Source organism: Theropithecus gelada, chromosome 2, assembly GCF_003255815.1.
Source record: "Theropithecus gelada isolate Dixy chromosome 2, Tgel_1.0, whole genome shotgun sequence".
NCBI lineage: Eukaryota > Metazoa > Chordata > Mammalia > Primates > Cercopithecidae > Theropithecus > Theropithecus gelada.
The window spans coordinates 119,684,767-119,706,929 of NC_037669.1; the positions used below are offsets into that span (position 1 = coordinate 119,684,767).

Consider the following 22,163-nt stretch of genomic DNA (forward strand, 5'->3'; position numbering starts at 1 on the left):
CATTACTACTTCTGCTTTCATTGCCCCTATCTAGCTGCAAGGGAAGCTAGAAAATATAGTCTTTTATTCTACTAATGTGTCTAGTTAAAAATCCAGATTCTATTAGTCAGAAATGAAGGGAGAGTGGATACTGGAATGGTCAGTTATCAGGATCTGACACAAAAATTAAGATCAGATACTATCAGTCTCTACACAGAAACCCATTATAAATATATAAACATTTTACAAAGCTCCAACCACAGGACGAATCAGAGTTTGTTTTGCAATTCAGCTGAAGTCATACTACTGTATTTTCCTTGGATTGAATAGAATCTCTGCATAATGACATGAGCTTGGCAGTTTAACAATTAATGGCTGTGGAAGGAGTCCAAGACATTCATGCTCTAGATTAAATTCTATTGTGTGGTTCTGAAGAACTACAGTTGAGAGTTCCACTGATGTCATTAATCTCAGTGCATAAAATGCATATTGACGCTCAAAGTATGACTCTGAACAATTTAAAGCCTCACAAGTAGAACCAGAAACTATACAAACTACTCAAGAACCACTCTTGCTAGACTACCTTGCTTGGAATTAAAAGGTACAGTTATTTTTCCCAGGGTATGTATTGTCAGCTTAAGGAATGTCTGTCAGTCTTTCTAAACTGGGTTTCATTAAGCATCTAAGCCCTACAGAAGATGACTTGAGAGACTGTCTTCTCAATTCTCCCAAGGAGAGTACAGATGTAAGGCCATTTTACATGCAAAGGAGTGTCAATCCATTACATAGAGTGGATACTTTATAGTATTTAGGCTTAATTATCTTGGGGAACTCCTATTGAGGAGGGCTAGATAGTTTCTGTGATTCAGTCACATCATTGATGATTATTTAACCACTGACTTTTAACAAAGGCAAACATGGATGCACATCAGGAAATGGTTTTCTTATTTTTATGGTGTCTGATGTGGCATCAAGTGACGTTTGTATCACCCCCTTACACATCACAGTCAACATAAAATTTCCTTTGTGAAACTCATGTGGTGCCTTTAGAAAACAATCTATTCTATTTTGCCATGTTGTCTTTTGTGTATTACAGAATGCTGTAAAAGCTTCTTACCAATTATTATAATTGTACTCATTATGACTGCTCTGTTAAAAACTGAAATCAATTCTCAAAGGTCGTCTTTGTTAATTGTATGCTATGACCTACTACAAAGTTACTATAGTTTATTGTTATGAAACTGATAAAGCCACAAGCCTAAAATCCATTTTTAAATTATTGTTTTTATTCTATATCACTTCCTTTTTTATATAAAATAGCCATTGAGAGAACTGGATATAATGCTTATATCCTTCCATTTTTAGAGCTGAAACACTTCCAAATTTGCCGATATTTGCTTCAGAATTCGTGCTTAAACTCAGAGTAGGCCTTGAAGATCTTAAGTTCATGAAATCATTATGGAAATTTCCCCCATTTTGTCACAGTCTGGGGTTTACCTCTCAGCTGGATTTTTGCACTCTAGATTGACCTACGGCATCTAGGAGGAGCTAGACCCTCCCAGGTAGTGTTTCTCAAAGTGGACCATCAGCATCAGTGGGCAGTCAGCACCCCTAAGGTACTCATGAGAAATGCAGATTCCTGGGCCTGCCGCAGGATTTCTGGGGTAGCTTCAAAATCTGCCTTTTCTATAAACTCTTCGGAGTGTCACACACATCAAAATGAGAGTACCACTTTTCTAGGGTCTTGTATTTACTTCTTTCTGGCCACCAAGTGTGAAGGAGCTATTTTTTTTTTTTTTTTTGATAACCCTGTAAATAATCCCCATTTTCATTTGGATAAAAATTCCTAGTGTAAAGTAGTCCCTTTACAATGACACCTTGAGGTGCATATAAGACTTAATGAAATTAAGTCTTAATATTGTAAGCTTTTCCCTTTACAATGACTGGTTGTGATTACTCAGGACATTTGAGGTTGTAGTACCAAACCTCCACCTAAACTCAATGAAGCTGAAAAGGGAATTTACCAGCTTGTATGAATTAAAACAACAAAAACCTCAGCAGGATGCAGAGAGTCACCTAACATGATCAGGATTTTGTCTCTCTCCATCTGTGGGCTCTGCTTTCGTCCCAACAGCAGCTGCAGGCTCATGTTTTCACTACCCCATTGCCATTAGTCCCTGCAAAGGTGCCAGTCTGAGTATCAGTGGTCCAGCTTGGACCATATCCCCATCCCTGAGCCAATTTCTGACTCTCCAGTCCACGCTGGGCTGGATGCCTGGCTCTGCAACCTACCGCAGGGACTGAGAGTTGGAGAGAGTTGATTTCTCAAAGAAAAACCTGAGCGTTATTCTAGAAAAGGGTGGAAAAGATGCTGGGTGAGCAAAAACAGGAGAATTCTATGACCATAATATCATACATTCTAGTGAGTGTGTTCAAAAGTGATTTGATCCTTAAGTAAACTGTTTCTCTAGTTACACTTTTTATATTCATATCAAAAAGAATAATAATGGTAGCTAGCACTAAATGAGTGATTACTATGTGCCAGAACTCTTTAAAATACTTTCTATATATTAATTCATTTGGTCCTCTCAGCAACTAACCAAGCAGGTTCCATGATTAGCCCCATTTTAGAGATGTGAAAGCGGGGCATTTTAAGTATCTTGCTCAGTGTAACATGGCTGCCAAAGGAAGGAGTGAATATTTCAGCCTGAGCAGTGTAACCCCATCCTTTAAGTCTATCCTCTTAACCACATTGTTTTCAGTCTTCAATTCATGTAGTGTTTAATTTCATGTGATTCTTTTTTCATTGATTTATTCAACAAACATTTACTAAAATCTACTTTATGATAGGCACTGGAAATTTAAAGATGAAAAAAATAGTCTTTTGCCTGTTCACAGCAACACAACCTTGCCCTAAATATTTATAAATAAAGGTTATACACTTTATGACAAGGTTGTAGAATTTGTAAATAATGTTACTTGTAAACTTTGATGGGACTGTGAGGAGACAGTCCTCACTGAGGAAGCCCAGGAGGACAATCAGGTGAGGATGTTCTGGCCAAGAATACAACCGGTGCCAAGGCATGAGGCTGAGACGGCATGTTCTGGAAACTGCACATAGCTTAGTTTCGAGGGTAAAAGTGCCAAGAAGGGGTTGATACAAGATGAATCTAGACACGTTAGGATGGGCCAGGTTATGAAGGAATTGAATACCGTGACAAGGAGTTTACAACGTTTTTAATTTTCAGTTTTCTCAGTAGAACACTTTGATCAAATAGTCTTGGGGAAAAACCCAATATATAAAAGAAATGTAAGGAGACTTGCTTTTCTTTTCTTTTTTTTTTTTTTTAAACCAAGGGTGGGAGACCGTAAGTCCTGACTCCTTTCCTCAAACTACTACTAGAGCCAATGCAAGAGCCAGAAGTTGAACAGGAGAGTGACACGGTAGGATTGCCTACTAGGAGGATCCATGCTAAGCCCTGCTTCCCTGAATTCCTATTTCTGTCTTACTGAATTTCTGTAGGTGAAGCTTCTGACCAGCCTCCATCTCTTTCTGAAGAGTAAGGAAGTGGTCTTCTCCCAGTAGTAGACTGCTTTGCCCATCATTAAAGGGTTCAGTGAATGCTTGCTGAAATTGCACAGAAAGAAAAGAAAAATCTTTTCATCTTGGGTTGTTTGGAAGAGTAAGGGGGACACATTGTTCCAAGTACATTTGGTTCTTTCATCCCAAAGGGAGGCAGTTCAGTGGCGTAATGAATAGCATGCACATAATAGTATTGTTAATAATAATAATGACAATAGGCACAGGCCAAAAAGGGGCTAATACTGATTGCTTATTATGTGCCAAGCATTGTTCTTAGTACTTAACATGTATAAATTAATTTAATCCTTAAAACAACGTCCATGAGGAGAGTACTGCTGTTATATCTGTTTTACGAAGGAATTGACAGCAGAGAGCCCAAGAAACTTGCCCAAGCCCCACAGATAGTAAATGGCAGGGTTGGAATTCAAGTCGAGCCAGTCGGGGCATATGCACACGCTCTACAGACATCTCATTATAGGATGAGAAATGGGAGAGTATTGCCAGAGCATGGCCTTCAGATTCAGAGAGAGCTGGGCTTATGTTCCACTCATCTCCTTACTGATTGTGACCTTGGGCAAATCTTAACTTTTCTGAGCCACAGTTTTCTTATTGGTTAATGTTGCAAGCTTGTTTTGGGACTTAAATGGGATATAATATCTTGTACCTGACACATAACAGGTCCTCAATACATGATTTTAATGGTTAGTGCCAGTAAGGTACATTGAATCACTGAATAAGAGGCAATAGGAATGAAAAGATTTTAGTGTGCATTAAAATCCTGTAGTTGTGTACTTTGATGACAGCCTGATCTGTGAACTGCATGCCAACTTGTGTTAGTTAATTGCTGATATGGGTAAATAGTTTGCACTCACCCTATCTTTACCACCTCAGTTACAGAGTTGTTAGCCTTACCCTGAATAGTATGTAGCTGAAAAAATGGCTTACTAGAGCAGGATCCAGGAAAGAAAGTGAAGCTAGATTCCAGAGGCTGAAGGCTGAAATCACAAGATTGAATTCATTCATTTACTTGAGAATGAATGAATGCACCGTGCTACGGAGTCATCCGGTGAACAAGACAGACATGGGCACTCTCTTCTGGAATCTTATATTTCAGTACAAGACATTTAGTGGTTAAACAATAGCAGTCACAATTCTGATTAGCTTCCAAGCAGTATACAGAGTATGAAGAGAGAATTTAAGAAGAAACTGACCTAGCTGAGTGGCCAATAAATGACTTCTGAGAAAGTGACAGCTGTGTGAGATCTACAGGATGAGTAGACCTTGGTTAGCCAAGTGAAGGGGTAGGGGAGGTGCACCTCCAGACTGGGGAGCTTGACCTTCAGGTGATGTCAGCAAAGCTTGGGGATTCCCATCTGAGGCTCCTTTGCCACAGAGACCCTCTGGACAGTTCTTTGGGACTTTTACTTTGGAGCCATTTATGTAGGTGTCTTCAGCAGACAGAACAGTCTGATCAAGCACATGGTCAAAACTTTTAACAGAGAAAAGATAAACAAATGGCTTTTTTGTCTTCATAATACCCTCCACCTTTTGTGCTATTTTCAGTGCTTCAATTCTGTATGCTATACAGCATGTAGAACTTGGAAAGCTTCTAGGGTTCTAAAAATGAACAACTGAGCTGCCCACTCCATGCACACTTTAGCATCTGTCCTCTTCTTGCATACAGATTAGACCCCTTTTGGTGGCTTATGTGTGCCTGGGTCTCTGCACATGTTCATGCATGCTGTGTGTATGGCCTGGGTGTTGGGCTTCTCATATGTGTATGCTCACATGTTAGATACATTGATTAAGAGCAAAAACATAGGCCTGGGGGCTACTGTCTATACCTCCAAACTAATAAACGTGAGCAATAGTTTTTAAAAATGTTTTTTACATCATAATAGTTTGTATTCACTGTTCCTTTTACTTGTGTACCTCAAAGCATTTGATCAAAATTATAATTAATTCCTTTAGCCCCCTAGTGGGGTGGAGATGCCTGTAGATGAGAAAATTGGCACACAGAAACTGGGGTGCTTGGAATCACTGACTGGGCTGTTCAAAGCCTGATTTCCAACCAAGTTCCCAAGCAGTAGAATATAAGGTCTCCTTCTGCAGGTCCATCCTCTCCTTCATGCTGTCAACACTTCCCACCTCATATTTATTCCCCTCTTTTGACTTTACCGGGTCCTCTCTTGTTGAGCTCTGTTTTTCTTCTTTGACTTGACTTCCTCATCAGTATTTCGGATTTCTGTTTAATGACTTGGGCAGTTCAGCTTTTATTTTTATTTATTTATTTTTCGTTATACTTTAAGTTCTGGGGTACATGTGCAGAACGTGCAGGTTTGTTACATAAGTATACAAATGCCATGGTGGTTCGCTGCACCCATCAACCCATCATCTACATTAGGTGTTTCTCCTAATGCTCTCTCTCCCCTTGCCCCCCACCCCCTGACAGGCCCCATTGTGTGATATTCTCCTCCCTGTGTCCATTAGTTCTCATTGTTCAACTCCCACTTACAAGTGAGAACATGCAGTGTTTAGTTTTCTGTTCCTGTGTTAGTTTGCTGAGAGTGATGGTTTCCAGCGTCATCCATGTCCCTGCAAAGGACATGAACTCATCTTTTTTATGGCCGTGTAGTATTCCATGGTGTATATGTGCCACATTTTCTTAATCCAGTCTATCACTGATGAGCCTTTGAGTTGGTTCCAAGTTTTTGCTGTGCATGTGTCTTTACAGTAGAATGATTTATAGTCATTTGGGTATATACCCAGTAATGGGATTGCTGGGTCAAATGGTATTTCTAGTTCTAGATCCTTGAGGAATTGCCACACTGTCTTCCACAATGGTCAAACTAATTTACACTCCCACCAACAGTGTAAAAGCATTCCTGTTTCTCCACATCCTCTCCAGCATCTATCGTTTCCCGACTTTTTAATGATTGCCATTCTAACTGGTGTGAGATGGTATCTCATTGTGGTTTTGATGTGCATTTCTCTAATGACCAGTGATGATGAGCATTTATTCATATGTCTGTTGGTTGCATAAATGTCTTCTTTTGAGAAGTGTCTGTTCATATCCTTCACCCACTTTTATTTTTCCTTCATTAAAAGTTCTTTCTCATTTGAAACCTGCTAACTTTAATAAGCTTTCAAGACCAGGGACAGGAACTGTGCATTATCCATCTTTGCACCCCATGCAGAGTGTGCTAAGGTCGAACCTGGCACTGGCACTGGCACCTAGTAGGTGCTACATTATGTATTATGTATGTGTATTATATGTATATCATTATATATAAAATGATATATATAGCGTTACATATAATATATATAATGTAATAATTATAATAATAATATATAATTTAGTAATGGGTTTGCTGGGTTGAGTAAATCATTCTTCACTGATTATATGCATATATATAACATACATAATATTATATATTATATATTTTATAATTATATATTTTATGTATTATATATTATATATAATATACATGTAATAGTATACATATAATACACTTATATAATATATAATGCATATATAGTATATAGAATGTAAAAATATATGTGCAGTATAATGCATATTTATGTAAAAATAAATATAAAAACAATATTAAGATTAGAAAGCCAGGTGAAGGAAAAGCAGATTGAAATTACAAGCCACAGAGAACTTGCTGTTTATTTTTCCCAATAACCAAAGCCAAAAGGGGGGACATTATAAATTACACTGTTTATACCATCAGGAAAAAAAAAAAAAAACTCATTCCAATTCCTGTGGGCTGTTACCTGAATTGTAAGTCTAGGATCCTTGAAGATGTAAGCCACACCATTTATGGTAGACTTTAGCCACATGAATGACATTATTGCAAGGTTTACAACTTGTTTACTTCTGGGTTACTTGAGTTTGGGTCTTTTTGTTAATTCGTGGTTTTCTTGGGAGTCATGCCTCAGTGCAGGCTTGGGTATGAGAAAGATGTACATCAGCCTTTTGTTATCTACTCCTTTAAGGGACTCCACTTCATTGTAAGAGAAAGCAGATCTTAGCCTACTGGCAAAGAAAAGCCCTGCACAATGTCAGTCTTGTGGAATATCCTAGTTTTGACACTTCATGGCTCTCAGACCCTGGACATATTGCTTGACCTCCTCTATTCTACATCTATAAATATGGATAATGCCACTTCTCTCGCAAAGTTAGTGTGAGATGTAAATATATTAATCATTATTTATAAAGGGTTTCAGAACAATATGTAGAACACGGTATTCAATGCATGTTGTTGTTATTATTACCAGGTCTTTTGCAGACAATTTTTATTTTTCTCTTTATGACACCAAAAGCCTCCAAAGTAGACAACATGCTACCCCCTCTCCAGCCACACGACCTTGGCAAACACTTTCTCTGCCAGGAAAATGTTTCTGTCCCAATCACACTACATCACATTTTCTCTTTTTCTCTTCCCAACTAGGTAACTTTCACCTAACCTTAAGAACTCAGGTCAAATGTAGGTTTCTTGATGTTAATTAGATCAGCTACCAGACATTTCTCATGGTAGTAATTTTGCGTATAACTGTCATTCTTTGATTCATATCTGTGTCTTCCACTAAACTGTAGTAAGCTTCATTGTGGCAGAACTTGAATCTGTTATGCCTATTGTAGTATGATTATATTATTGGCATTTAGCATTATGACTAGAATATAGTAGGCACTTAGTAAATAATTCTTTTTTGTTCTTTACGTTTTTTTTTTTCAACTGTTATTTTAGATCAGGAGGTACATGTGCAGGTTTGATGCTTGGGTATGTTGTGTGATGTTGAGGTTTGTGACAAATGACTCTGTCACCCAGGTACTGACCATAGTACCCAACAGTCAGTTTTAAATCTTGTCCACCTCCCTCCCCACTCTAGTAGTCCCCAGTGTCTATTGTTCTCATCTTTTTTTTTCCCTTTTTTTTCACTTTTATTTATTTATTTATTTATTTTTTATTATTATTATACTTTAAGTTCTAGGGTACATGTGCATAACGTGCAGGTTTGTTACATATGTATACTTGTGCCATGTTGGTGTACTGCACCCATCAACTCGTCAGCACCCATCAACTCGTCATTTACATCAGTTATAACTCCCAATGCAATCCCTCCCCCCTCCCCCCTCCCCATGATAGGCCCTGGTGTGTGATGTCCCCCTTCCCGAGTCCAGGTGATCTCATTGTTCAGTTCCCACCTATGAGTGAGAACATGCGGTGTTTGGTTTTCTGTTCTTGTGATAGTTTGCTAAGAATGATGGTTTCCAGCTGCATCCATGTCCCTACAAAGGACACGAACTCATCCTTTTTTATGGCTGCATAGTATTCCATAGTGTATATGTGCCACATTTTCTTAATCCAAATGTCTGTCACTGATAGACATTTGGGTTGATTCCAAGTCTTTGCTATTGTGAATAGTGCCGCAATAAACATACGTGTGCATGTGTCTTTATAGCAGCATGATTTATAATCCTTTGGGTATATACCCGGTAATGGAATGGCTGGGTCATATGGTACTTCTAGTTCTAGATCCTTGGGGAATCGCCATACTGTTTTCCATAATGGTTGGCCATCAGAGAAATGCAAATCAAAACCACAATGAGATACCATCTCACACCAGTTAGAATGGTGATCATTAAAAAGTCAGGAAACAACAGGTGCTGGAGAGGATGTGGAGAAATAGGAACACTTTTACATTGTTGGTGGGATTGTAAACTAGTTCAACCATTATTGTTCTCATCTTTATGACCATCCGTACCCAGTGCTTAGCTCCCATTCACAAGTGAGAACATGCAGGATTTGGTTTTCTGTTTTTGCATTAATTTGCTTAGGATAATAGCCTGTAGCTCAACCATGTTACTGAAAAGGACATGATTCCATTCATATTTATGGCTGCATAGTATTGCATGGTGTATGCATACCACATTTTCTTTACCCAGTCCACCATTGATGGGCACGAAGGTTGATTCCATGTCTTTGCTATTGTGAATAGTGCTGCAGTGAACATGTGAGTGCAAGTATTTTTTTGGCAGAACGATTTGTTTTCTTCTGGATATATACCTAGTAATGGGTTTGCTGGGTTGAGTAAATCATTCTTGAATGAATTACTTTAACTTAGAGTTAACATATACAGCAAATTCAGGTGCTGCCTGCGGAATGTCCTGGTAAAGTCCTGTCAATGCTACAATGAAGAGATAGGGACTTAGACAACTCGTTGGACCACTCTGGGTCTGTTTCCTTAAATCTATTAGATGTAATAGATTTATTACATCTATTACATTTATTATCTATTACCATCTAATTTATTACAATCTGTTAGATGTACCAGATTTAAGGAAACAGACCCAAAGGTGCATAACTTGACCCTGAGATAATTTTGGGTGATTTACATGCTTAATTCTCATTTCATTTTAAATATATTTTAACGTATAATAAACTGTGATTTAAAAAGCAGACCTCAAACTGTATGTTATACACCAACTTTGAACACACTGGAAAAATGCCAGCTTCTTAATTTGTGCTGCTAGGTTACCCTATTCATGTGCAGAGTGGCATTGATTGTGAAGATCCTACTAAAACTTCCAGGCATGCTCTTAACTATTTCAACTATTTATCTTAGAAAATGAAGATTTTTCTCCATCCTATAGAACTGAAAGAAAAATGAAAATTAGTAAGATATTGGAGCTGATGTGTAGCTTTAAATTTCTTTCTAATTTTGTATTCACACTTCTTTGTTGTCATTGACTAATTGTATAAGTAGATATTACATAGTTAAATAAATGTTTTTTTAAAAAAAATGTAATATTTAACTGATTTTAAAAATTTAGTTTTTGTCAGCTATATATTTGCATCCTGAAAAAAACTTATATTGCAGGGAGGGATTTCACTATTTCAAATTATTTTAGAAGCTTTTTTAAAACCACATTCTAGATCATAGTGACGATCCCTTCGAATTCTCGTAGCCTGTGGTCCCTTAATGATAAATTGTCTCCTACTTTTTGCCACATTCAGTCAATGCTGAAGGTGAGAATGACAGATAACACAAACACCTGCTTAATGGCAACAGCTGCTGTGAAAGCCGTGCAGATGAGCGGGCGCAGAGATGGTTCTAGCTAGTGTTCACCCATCTATGGGATGGTGGCATTTATGAATCTGTACACCGTATACTTCTCTCTAGACTTCATCCTGACCAGTCTCTTGGACTTGCTGTAGGAATTGCATAGTTTTATTCCTGTGCCACAGATTGAGAGTTAAATGTTAGGCAGACTTTATTACAGAGCATATAACTAATAATACATTTTTTATTCCATTTTTATATCCTAGCATATCATAGGTACTTAAAGTGTATTCTGCAGTGTAATCAATCTGCAACTTAAAATCTCTTCTTTATTCCTCGAAATCAATCATAAGCAAATATTATTGTATGCTAACAATCTCCTTTAATTGGAAGACCAAAGTCAGGGTTCTCTTCCACCCTGGCTTAAGATGCTCTTAAACTCTTCTGATTAACAGCTTTGGTTTTGGTCACCATGGATAATTGCCCTTCGTTTGACTAGTGGTTTTCTGTATCAAATTATGAATACTGGCTTTGGAGTCAGACAAATCTGGTCTTGAATCTGAGGTTTAACGTTTAAAATATGAGTGAACTTGGGAAAGTTACTTAACTTCTCTGAGACTCATTTTACTCATTTGTAAAATAGGATCCAGCTTCATACCTGTTCTGAGTGCTCAGTAAGGTAGTTCATACATAGCTGCTGGTACACAGTAAACATGACATGAGGGTTTGGCTTTGGCTATATTTTATGACCACATGGTGACATCATGTTGCCATCAGAGGTGGTCAGTGGCTTGAAAGCATTAACTGGAATTATCTATTTCCTTGGGTTTGAAAACTGCCTATCTTCCCATGGTTTCTCATCTTCTGGAAGGCCGATCCCGGTTTCTCACATGGGGGCTGAAGGGTTCTCTGGGAAGCTGTAGGAGAGGGCCAGTCTCAAGACACAAGTGCTTTTCGGGCCTCTACTGCATCCCATTTGCTAATGTCCTCTTGACCAAAGCAAGTCATGTGGCCAAGCCCAGGTTCAAGGAGAAGAGAAATGGACTCCACCTCTTGATGCAGGTAGGACACATATCATGGCCATTTTCTTTTTCAGTCTACCACAAACACTAAGCAATAAGTAGATCCTGTGATCTTGAGTAATAATATTATCTTATTTATATTAATACTAAAGCTACATTTAACTAAGCACTTAATCATTTCTAAGCCCTGAGAAGTGGCGTACATAGGTATTCTTATTCCTATTTATAGCTGAAAATGACTGACATTTGGCGAGTTTAAATGCCATGGCTGAGGTTAACATAATGAATATGACTGGATTTGGAAGTCTTTCTGCTTTAAGTCATGCTTCTTCCTACAGTACCGGACTTGGCTTATTGAAGTTACTCTTTTAAATGTGTGATAATTTGGTACCACAGCTTTATTTTTCATTATTGCCCAGTGGTCATTAGTTTATCAGAGGGCTTGATCTTTGTGCTTAATACTTAAGATTTCGAAATAGTACATTTACAAAACAGAGGATATTCCTCCCTTATAACTTTTTAGTTTAATTCTAGCCTCCCTTGCTCTCTTTGTGTTTTTGGAAAGCATTGTAACTCATCTCCCTTGATGGGTCATATTGTGAGAGGCTGAAGTCTTTGCAGCATGGTGAAATGAGTTCTTGTCACTAGTAAGGCTCTTCCTTCCTATTTCACTGAATAACTTACTGCCATCTGTGCCCTAGACTAAAAATCTGGATAAACAGTAGCCCTGTAAGGCCTGCTAAATTGCATGCTCACTTAAAAGGTTGCATAAGATCAAGGATTTATATCTTAGAACTACCTAACCATGACTTACAGTGGTTCCATAAGTGTGTTTGGAAACAGTGCAATTTAAACCTAAAATTCAAGTGATTTACATTTTGGCCTTCCTGCCCTTTTATTTATTTATTTTTTGGTTACGTAGATTAGTAATAACATTTACTTCGTAGTACACTTGATAACACACATCCTTTATCTAATTACCACAAAATGCTGGGACTTAAACATCTTTATCTCATTATAAATGAGAAAACTTAGGGTCCAAAAAGGTAGGTGACTTTCTTGGGGTCCTGCAGCCAGAAAGGAATGGTACCCAAACTCAACATGCACCCCATCTGCCCACCCTCATCTTTCTTATCCCAGACTCAGTGCATATGCTGTCCTTATTGTCATATTGCCTCAGTTTACCTTTGAAAAATGATGGAGAATGACTGACTTTATTCTGACCTCCAGTACTATTTATTTTGGATTTAATTACATAGTTCTTCTGCTGTTATTTAACTGTTTTATAAGCTCTTATTTTCTTAATGACATGGTGAGCTTTTCATAGGCAGTCCCCCGCTCCCCTGTCTTTCCCACATTACCCACTATCCTGCTAAGAACCCAGGAGGCAAGCGGTAAATACTTGTAGAAGCAGGCTGATTTCTCACTAAGAATGACTGATGCTAAGATTGACAGGCTGCAGTTGGAAAGTGATCCGTGTCTTTTATTACCTCACGTAGTTGCCTTTTTAATGGAAGCAGCTGTCAATGTTGTGCTGCCCACAGAAACCCTCAGGTCGTTTTTCTCCCTTTTTCTATTTAGGCTTCCCCAAAGTACATCTGCTCACATCCTACATTCATCCACAATTATTTGGCCCCATACAGCAAGTTTAAAATAGGTACTGTGCACCGTAGTAAGACATTGGAGGTGCGCTGTAGGGGCCCTTCAACAAGTTGAAGGCCAGTGAAGGTCATTCTCTCCGTGACTTGCAGTGAAGGCAAGGGGGGTTTCTGATAGCTGCTGAGAAGAATAGGTGGTCAGCAGTGTGCCTTCCCCTGTCTCGCCCCTTGACTCCCTTCCCCGCTGTTCTGGCCACATGCTTCTCCTTAGCTCAGCATCCCAAGCAAATATTCTATTTTAAGATTACCTATTCTTCAGCTTAGTTAAGCCATGTGATATGTAACATGCTTTACTTCTCCTAGGTTTGCAAATCCCGTTCATTTTTTCCTAAAGCTTATTTTAGTAAGTAAGCATGGTCAGCAAATGTCAGCACTTCACTACTCTCCTCACTCTATTCTTACCTGTTCCTTCTGACATCAACTAATGCTGCTCTAGGCATTGGGCTCTTTGCAGTTATTTGTTCTTTTAGTTGCATTTATTCACAGGCACTTTGCTTGGTGCTAGGGATGTTGTAGAGAACAAAACAGGCAGGATTCCTGAGTTTACAGTTCTTACCTACTGATAAGGAGAAGAGACCTTAATCAAATGATAAATGTGGGTGGCAATTCTGATAGGTGCTACAGAGGAAAAGATACATGATGATTCATGGGGCTAGAACCAGATTGGGCAGATCAGGGAACTTTGCTGGGGAAGGAACTTTCAAACTGAGATCTGAAGATCTGGAGAGGACAGCTTACAATATATGGAGAAGAGAGTCGAATAATGGGGCAATCAGGGGACATACCTCCATACCAATGTCAACCAGTGCAGCAGGTATGTGAAGGAGTGTAGGGGCTACGACCAGATGCAGTGGGGAGATTTGACATTGCCTGAGAGAATTAAGGAAGAGATCCCTGGTGAATGTTGATCAAACTCAATCAGGAACGGTGAGTAGAGATTATGTGAAGAAGAGGCCGGGGAAAGAAGACAGCACATGAGAGACTGCAGGAAGTCCCAGTAATGCAGAGACACTGCAAGGAGGCAGTGCAGTGAGTGGAGGAGGATACAGACAGGGGACACCATGGGTAGTTTTTCAGGTCATGGCAATGTCACATCTTACACTCAGGGACAGTCATAGCTTACTGCTGCATCTAAAAAATGTATCCTGAGGTAGAAACTTTCTCCCCCAACCTCAACAACAAAACACTCTTCTGCAGTCCAACCAATGTGTAAACATCAAGAAAACAAAATTATGGGAGGTCACACCGTCTCCACCAGCACTGCCAGGACCTCTGAAAGGGTTGGCGGATTCCAAATCAAAATTCACAATGAATGCAACCTGAATATTAAGAAACTAACTCTGTAACAGAGTTGTCTCTTTTTACATCCTCAGCACCACCACCTTTCCCCCTTTCTTTCTAAGCTGAGTTTCCTGAAGGTGAGCTGGGTACTCCTGCTTTGAGAACTTCCTTAGATCTGGAGAACTTACCTTTGCTCCCTTTCCCATCCGACTTTCATTATCTTCAGTCAGGTACTTCAATGAAAGGAGCCTTCAAAGAAAATGAACCTAACAAAATTTAAATCTGAAAGCCCATGGTTTTAATATCTTCTACTTTCCTCAATCTTTCTTATACCACATAGGATCAGTAATGGCTACTTGATGTATGTAGTTCCCAGAGGCCCACAGTGAATTTTATCTCAGTAGTGTTTCTACCTTGATCTCTTCTAGGTGAAGAGATGAGCAATTGTTTGGGGTGTTTTTGTTTTGTTTTCCAAGAGATCGTGCTATGCCTGTTTGTTGTAGAAACAGAAGACTCTCTTAGACAGCCAATGTGTTATGTTTTAGAATTGTTCTTTGCCCTCATATGTAATAATTATGCTTATTTGTCACCAAGGGAGAAAAACCTTAAGAAAGAATTTAGATGGTGTTGAAGAAGAGAATCCTACTAACAACAATAGATTTTCATGACAGAATTTTTATATTGTTCTCATACAGGATGAAGAGGAAGAAATCAAACAAGAAATTAACATGTTGAAGAAATATTCTCATCACCGGAATATTGCTACATACTATGGTGCTTTTATCAAAAAGAACCCACCAGGCATGGATGACCAACTTTGGGTATGTAGTGCTATCCAAATTTGCTTTATTTACATGAAGAACAAACAGGGCCAAATGGTTCATTTTTCTATCCTCATGACTAAATTTGATTAACTCCTTCTTTAACCCTTAGCCCCCATGATATCTGTAACATACTGTTTTCAGGGTTTTCTCCCATTTCCTTGAATACCTATCTTTTCAGTATCTCTAAATATTCCTTCTATCCTTTAATATGGACCAAAGCCAATTGTTGAGTTCTCTGTTTTTGTTTCTGTTTTTGTTTTTTTCACTAATTGACAAACTTTTATTGCGTTTTTATTTTAGGCACCATGTTATTTACAGTTTATGAATTATATCATTTATTTTGCTTCTTTGAGTTAGGTATTATTATTTCCCTAATTTCTTGAATGATGAAACTAAGGTTTACAGAAAAAACGAGTAAACTGTTCCAACGTCTACATAGCTAGCAGGGATGGAGCTAGGATCTAACCAAGCTCTATGTGATTCTCTGTCTATCACTGAGGTGTGGGTGACTCTGAAACATAAACTTTAACTTCGTAGGTAAAATACCTACTATAGTGTCTGGTACCAAGTAGGGACTCTGCAAAGGTTGTTTTCCTTTCATGTTTCCCCTAGTCCACTTAGCTATGTGCCGCAGTCCTTTATCTTTGACAGTCTAAGAGGCAGCTCTGATTGGCTGTCCCACCAACAAGTTTACTGTGTTTGATACCAAACCCTATCGCTGCTCTGCCAAGCCCAGACTGTCTTTTTCTCACCTTCCTGGTTTCTGTCCTTGGAACTTTTATTCACTTAGTCCTTCAGCAAGATTATAATGCTGTATTGGTTTGGCCTTCCCTTGCCAATTTTATTATCACCTCCCTAGTATAGGCCCATTCAGTGGAAGCCTGGACTTTACAGTGGCCTCCTATGTGTTGATTTACTTTTCTTTCACTCTTTCTTCTTCCCTCTACCTTCCATCCTTCCGTCTCTCCTTCCCCTCTTCCTCTCTCTCAATTTCTGTTCATCCCACATGTCGTTGTTATATTAATGCTTCTAAAAATACCTTTCTAACCCCTTACCGTCTTGCTCATTTTCCAGAGGTTTTGTATGTGCCTAACACAAAAAATTTACTGAATTAGCAAGAGCCTACTATATGCCAAATACTGTGCTGAGCTGTGTGGATCCGGTAATGGCTATTTCATGGAGAATTCCCAAAGTACTCAGCCTTGGGTAGAAGTAACTGTTTTAATGTATCAGACATTTCCAGTGCAGTGGAGAAGACAGAATATAGACAGTGAATACAATCAGTGACCAAAAACGATATAAAAATGTTAGCTCATAAAACTAACAAGATTTTCATGTCATTTAATATGAGTACTCAATCTTTGGAAATGAACCATTGGGATTATTTTTTTCCATGAGACTCATCTCCAAATTTAAAAGAAAAATTATTTGGGGGTAAACACATTTTATCTAGTTTATGTGATTCCAAAAAAGTTAGGTTTTAATTGTGGCCTCTAAATGTATAATAGATGTAAATATGAATATTAAACATACAAAAGTAGTGGGAGAAAATAAATGTGACTGTGTAGTACTAAAGGGAGATATATGACAACAAAGGGATACACCATAAAATAGAATTTTGATGGACTTGACTATATACATATTTTAAATGTCTTCTTAACAAAAAACATAAAGTAAAAATGCAAATAACTGAGTAAAAATATTCATTTTATAATGAGCAAAGAATTTAGTAGCGTTCAGAGATGAAGCATTTTTATAAATCAATAGGAAAAACATGAAATTACTAATAGCAAGATTAAGGAAAATGTTACAACCAAAAAAGGAAGCAATATCAATTATCAATAAAGGTGTTATTAAAAGGCTATTCTTACTAACAATATAAATCCACAAGAAAACAACAGATACCATTTCTTGCCTAGTAGATTGGCAAAGATTTTTTTTTAATTATGTCCGGGATGGACACTCATACCCACTGCTCATGGGATGAACACTGGTCCAACTTATTAACTCAAGGGCAGTTGGCATACACACACACACACACACACACACACGCGCACACACACGCGCACACACACCCCTTCCAAAGCCAGCACCTTACTTTTGACTCCATATTTTCACAGGCAGGAATGTGTCCTAAATAAAGTCACTTATTTAGGTAACTACATATAAAGATGTATGTAGAAGTTAACCAATAGGGAGTCACTTAAGGGAGAGTGCAGACAATTAAAATGATATAGCTCCACATTTCTAAATGGAGAAGTATTAACAATGGTAGTAGGGGCTGGGCACAGTGGCTCACGCCTGTAATCCCAGTACTTTGGGAGGCCAAGATGGGTGGATCACTTGAGGTCAGGAGTTTGAGACCAGCCTGACCAACATGGTGAAACCCTGTCTCTACTAAAAATACAAAAAAATTAGTGGGGTATGGTGGTGGGTGCATGTAATTCCAGCTACTCTAGAGGCTGAGACAGGATAATTGCTTGAACTTGGGAGGCAGAGGTGGCAGTAAGCTGAGATAGCGTCACTGCACTCCAGCCTGAGTGACAGAGCGAGACTCTGTCTCATACACACACAAAAAAATAATAAAATAAAATAAAATAGGACTTTGTAAAGGCTTTTGAAGAAGTTATAATTAGATATAGTATGTTTTCATTTTTGTGGAAAAAATACACATGTAGTGACATGGTGGGGATATCTGATATAATGTATACTAATTGTGTTGAAAATATTTATTTTGAGGTAGTAATTTCAGTAATTTTATTTTAAAAACATTTTTCTTTTTTACGTCTGCTTTTTTTTTTTTTTTCCCCCTAATCTTTCTGTTTAGTACATTTTCTTTTAGAGACAGGGCCTTGCTCTGTCCTCCGGGCTGGAGTGCGGTGGCACAGTCATAGCTCACTGTAGCCTTATATACCGTAGCTCAAGCGTTCCTGCTGCCTCAGCCTTCTGAGTAGCTCAGACTACAAGTGCACGCCACTATGCCCAGCTAGTTTATTTATTTTTTTGTCTCACTTTCTTGCCCAGACTGATCTCAAACTCGTGGTCTCAAGCGATTCTCCTGCCTTGGCCTCCCAAAGTGCTGGGATTACAGGTGCAAGCCGCTATACCTGACCTGAAATTTCTCTTAAGTTCAGCATCTGAACCCTTTCTGCTGCTTCTTTTGTTATTGCTACCACTGGGAGGTCCTTGCTCCTTATAAAAAACTGTCTGCTCTCTGAGGGCAAGGATTATGTCTTTTGCCTCCCTCTGCAGCATTTGGAAGGCACTGGGTAATATGCTGACAATATCATTGGTTTATGAATGAAAATTATATTGTTAGAACAAAACCTGGTTGCAACAGGTACTTTTTGAGAGCTTAGTTTCCCTGAGGCCTGCAGATTCAACAGCATATGATGAGGTGGCATGAGTTAAGATTTCTTTGTGTTTCCAAAGGACTTCTACATTGTCAACAATTTAGCATTTTAGCAATGACCCTGAATTGCCAGAAGCTGCAGCAGATGACACGTAGAGAATGATAGCTATTATCCCACCAGTTCTTTATCAGCACGCTGGAAGTCCCCCTTGTGCTCCCTCTCAATCACTGCCACCCCAAGGAAAACTGGTATCCTGACTTTTTTCTCCCAATTGTATTAAGATATAATCAACAAATAAAAATTGTATATTGGCTGGGCATGGTGGCTCATATCTATTATCCCAGTACTGTGGGAGAGCAAGGCTGGGAGAATTGCTTGAGCCCAAGAGTCTGAGACTAGTGTGGGCAACATAATGAAACCTCATCTCTACCAAAAAAATTAAAATTAAAAAAAAAGAGAAAAATGATTTGTATATTGTTGGTGAGGATGTAGAGAGAAGGGGACCCTTGTATACTGTTGGTGGAAATGTAAGTTGGTACAGTCATATGGAAAATACTATAGAGGTTTCTGAATAAATTGGAAATAGAACTACCTTATGATCCAGAAACCCCACTTCTCGGTATATTTCCAAAGGAAATAAAATCAGTATCTCAAAGAGGCATCTGAGCTCCTGTGTTCATTGCAGCATTTTTCATGATAGCCAAGGAATGATAGCTATTTTATAGTTGTCTGTAGAAAGGTGTTTTCTTTGGTCAGGGCTATGGTTCTCAATTTTAAAAAAGCATTAATATAGCTTTAGAACCATCTCCCAGCTTATCACCTGAGCTGGAACAGCTATTTCTAGATAAGCCACACCTAACTATTAATCTCCTTCATTTTGTGAGATGGGCCAGATAGGATAGTTGGTTTTCACATTAAGTTGAATTATTAAAATTGGGGTAGTTGGGGTGTTTATTTACAACTCGTTGATTGAGGGAAGGAGAGGGGTGGTCAATAGGGCTTGACTCTTTTTCACTTTTTTCCAGATCCTGAGATGTTTTAAGCTGGAAGGAGAATTAGTCATGATAGACCTTGCTGGGTCCAGTGAAGTTAATTGACTTTCCCCGGGCCTCAAAACTCATTAGTGGATGATGCAGGACCAGATTGCAGACATCCTAAAACATAACACTTTAGCTTGGTCGGAAGTTCTGTGAAAGCCCCCTGGAAGTTTTTGTTAAAAAGTGAGCAAAATCTTCAGTCCATTTTCAGATAGGTACTCGGAGAAAGCAGCACGCCTGCTGGCATCTGCATGGTGTTAATGGAGGGTATTGTACTCTGGAAATGAGTCACTTCCCACTAGTTCTCACCCTGACCAATTGCTCTTCTCATGGAGATGGCTGTTGTTGCTGGGAACCAAGAGCCTGATGTGTATGTGTTCATTTATTTATTCCCCAGTCATTCATTCATTCTTCCATATATATATGTATATATAAAAAATATATATATGAACATATATATCTCCATATATTCATTTATTCATCTGTATATACATATATATGTGTATATGTATATCATATCATCATATATATACATGGCTAGTATATATACATATATCTGTCTTGGCACAAGGCAATCTTCCAAGCACTCAGGATATAACAGTGAACAAAATTTATGAAAGTCCTTATTTTAATGCAGCTTACATTCTTGCTGTAGATTACAAACAATAAACATAATAAATAAGACAATTACAGAAGATGCTGGAAACTGGTAAGTGCCTGGTAGAGGATTAATGGGGAATGCAGGTAAGGGTTGCAATGTGCTATGGACTAAACATTTGTGTGTCCTCAAAATTCATATATTGAAATCCTAACCTTCAAAGTGATGGTATTAGGAGGTGAGGCCTTTGGGAGGTGATCAGTGATGAGGGTGGAGCCCTTATAAATGGGATTAGTACCCTCATAAAAAGAACCCCCAGAGCTCCCTTGCTATCTTTCTGAGAAATTAACAGTCTGCAACCTGGGGCCAGCTCATGCAGGGCTTTGCAGGCCATTGAAAAGACCTTGGCTTTTACTCTGCATTCGATGGGAGAGCCATGGAAGGTTTTGAAGGTGGAGTGAGGGGGATGGGATCTGACCCACATACTGAAGGGGTCACTTCATTTGCTGGGTTGCGAATAGACCAGATGGGTCAAGGAGAGAAACAGGAAACCAGTTAAGGAACCGTTTTAGTAAGTGAATCCTCTTCCTGAACTTGACGAAGGGGATCTGTAAGTAGTGAGCACTTCCAAACTGGAACCCATGGGGATGGATTCTGCCATCACATTCGGCTTACCCCACTTCAGTTCAATGCAATTAACTGCAGGTGACAAAATATGGAAGTTATAGCTCCTACATTCTGCCAAGTTTGAAGGACAGGGCCTAGCACTTGTCAGACTCGTGTCTATGCAGAAGGCTGCTCTGACCATCCCCTCTAGCAATCGTCCAGTAGCTTCTTTGTTACCGAAGATGAAGATAAAAGCTATGGAAGGCCTCATGAGGGCAAGAGCATCATTTCTTTTCCTAGTTGCTCTATGTGGTGACAAATCAAGAAACAATTAGGAAGAGGAAAGACAGAAACATAATAGTTAGGAAATTAATATCAGATTACAATATTGGTGGGAACACGGTCATAGAATATAACAGTACATACTTATTCCCAGGCCTCTGACTCTCTAAATTTGGGGCATTCTGTGTTAATAAGAACAATGGTAGGAAATATTTATCACCTGCTTACCATGTGCCAAGTACTATACTTGTTTACTTTGTCATCTTATCTTATTAGATCTTTGCAGTCATTCTGCAAATTAAGTATCCCTACTCTGCAGATGGAGGAAACTAGGCTCAGAGAGTCCAGAAGTTTGTCCAAGGTCTTATAGCAAGTCCATGATGAAGCCGGCGTGCTAGCTAACCCCAAGCTGTCTGATTCCAGAATCAAGCCCTTAAACCTTACACTCGTCTCCTTTGGTCATGAAAAATAGTTCTGATATGAGAAGCTGATGTTCTAAATAGGATTGAAGATTTATGTTTAAATTTAGTTTGACTTCACCTTTAATCTGTACTCCTCTGTTTACCCAATATTCATAGAGGATAGTAAGGCCTGTTAGCTACTAATAAGAGTGCTGTAAACTCTAAGAAATACATTTTGAAAAGTGCATTAGGTGCTTTGGGAATGCTTTATCAAATAATTGCAAAGGTCATAGATAGTTGACTCTTTGGACTAGTGGCATTTTGTTAGGATTACGTTTATATAAAAATATTATGAATTATATAGAGGCACGGGCTAAAGCAACTAAAAGCAACACTTTCTAACATTTATTCCCTGTATTCAGACTACATGAAATATTCCCCAGATATTTATTTTGCTGTGTCTGGAAG

The 22,163-nt window shown here is 38.6% G+C and overlaps 1 protein-coding gene across 8 annotated transcripts in view; it reads left to right on the forward strand.

The window, feature by feature from the left end:
* TNIK (TRAF2 and NCK interacting kinase) overlaps positions 1-22,163 on the forward strand; it is a 396,954-nt gene that overhangs the window by 232,478 nt on the left and 142,313 nt on the right. For all 8 annotated transcript variants that reach the window (XM_025376200.1, XM_025376201.1, XM_025376204.1 and 5 more), the window contains exon 4: positions 15,290-15,415. In XM_025376200.1, coding sequence (XP_025231985.1) covers positions 15,290-15,415 — 126 coding nt within the window. The remainder of the gene's footprint in view (positions 1-15,289; positions 15,416-22,163) is intronic.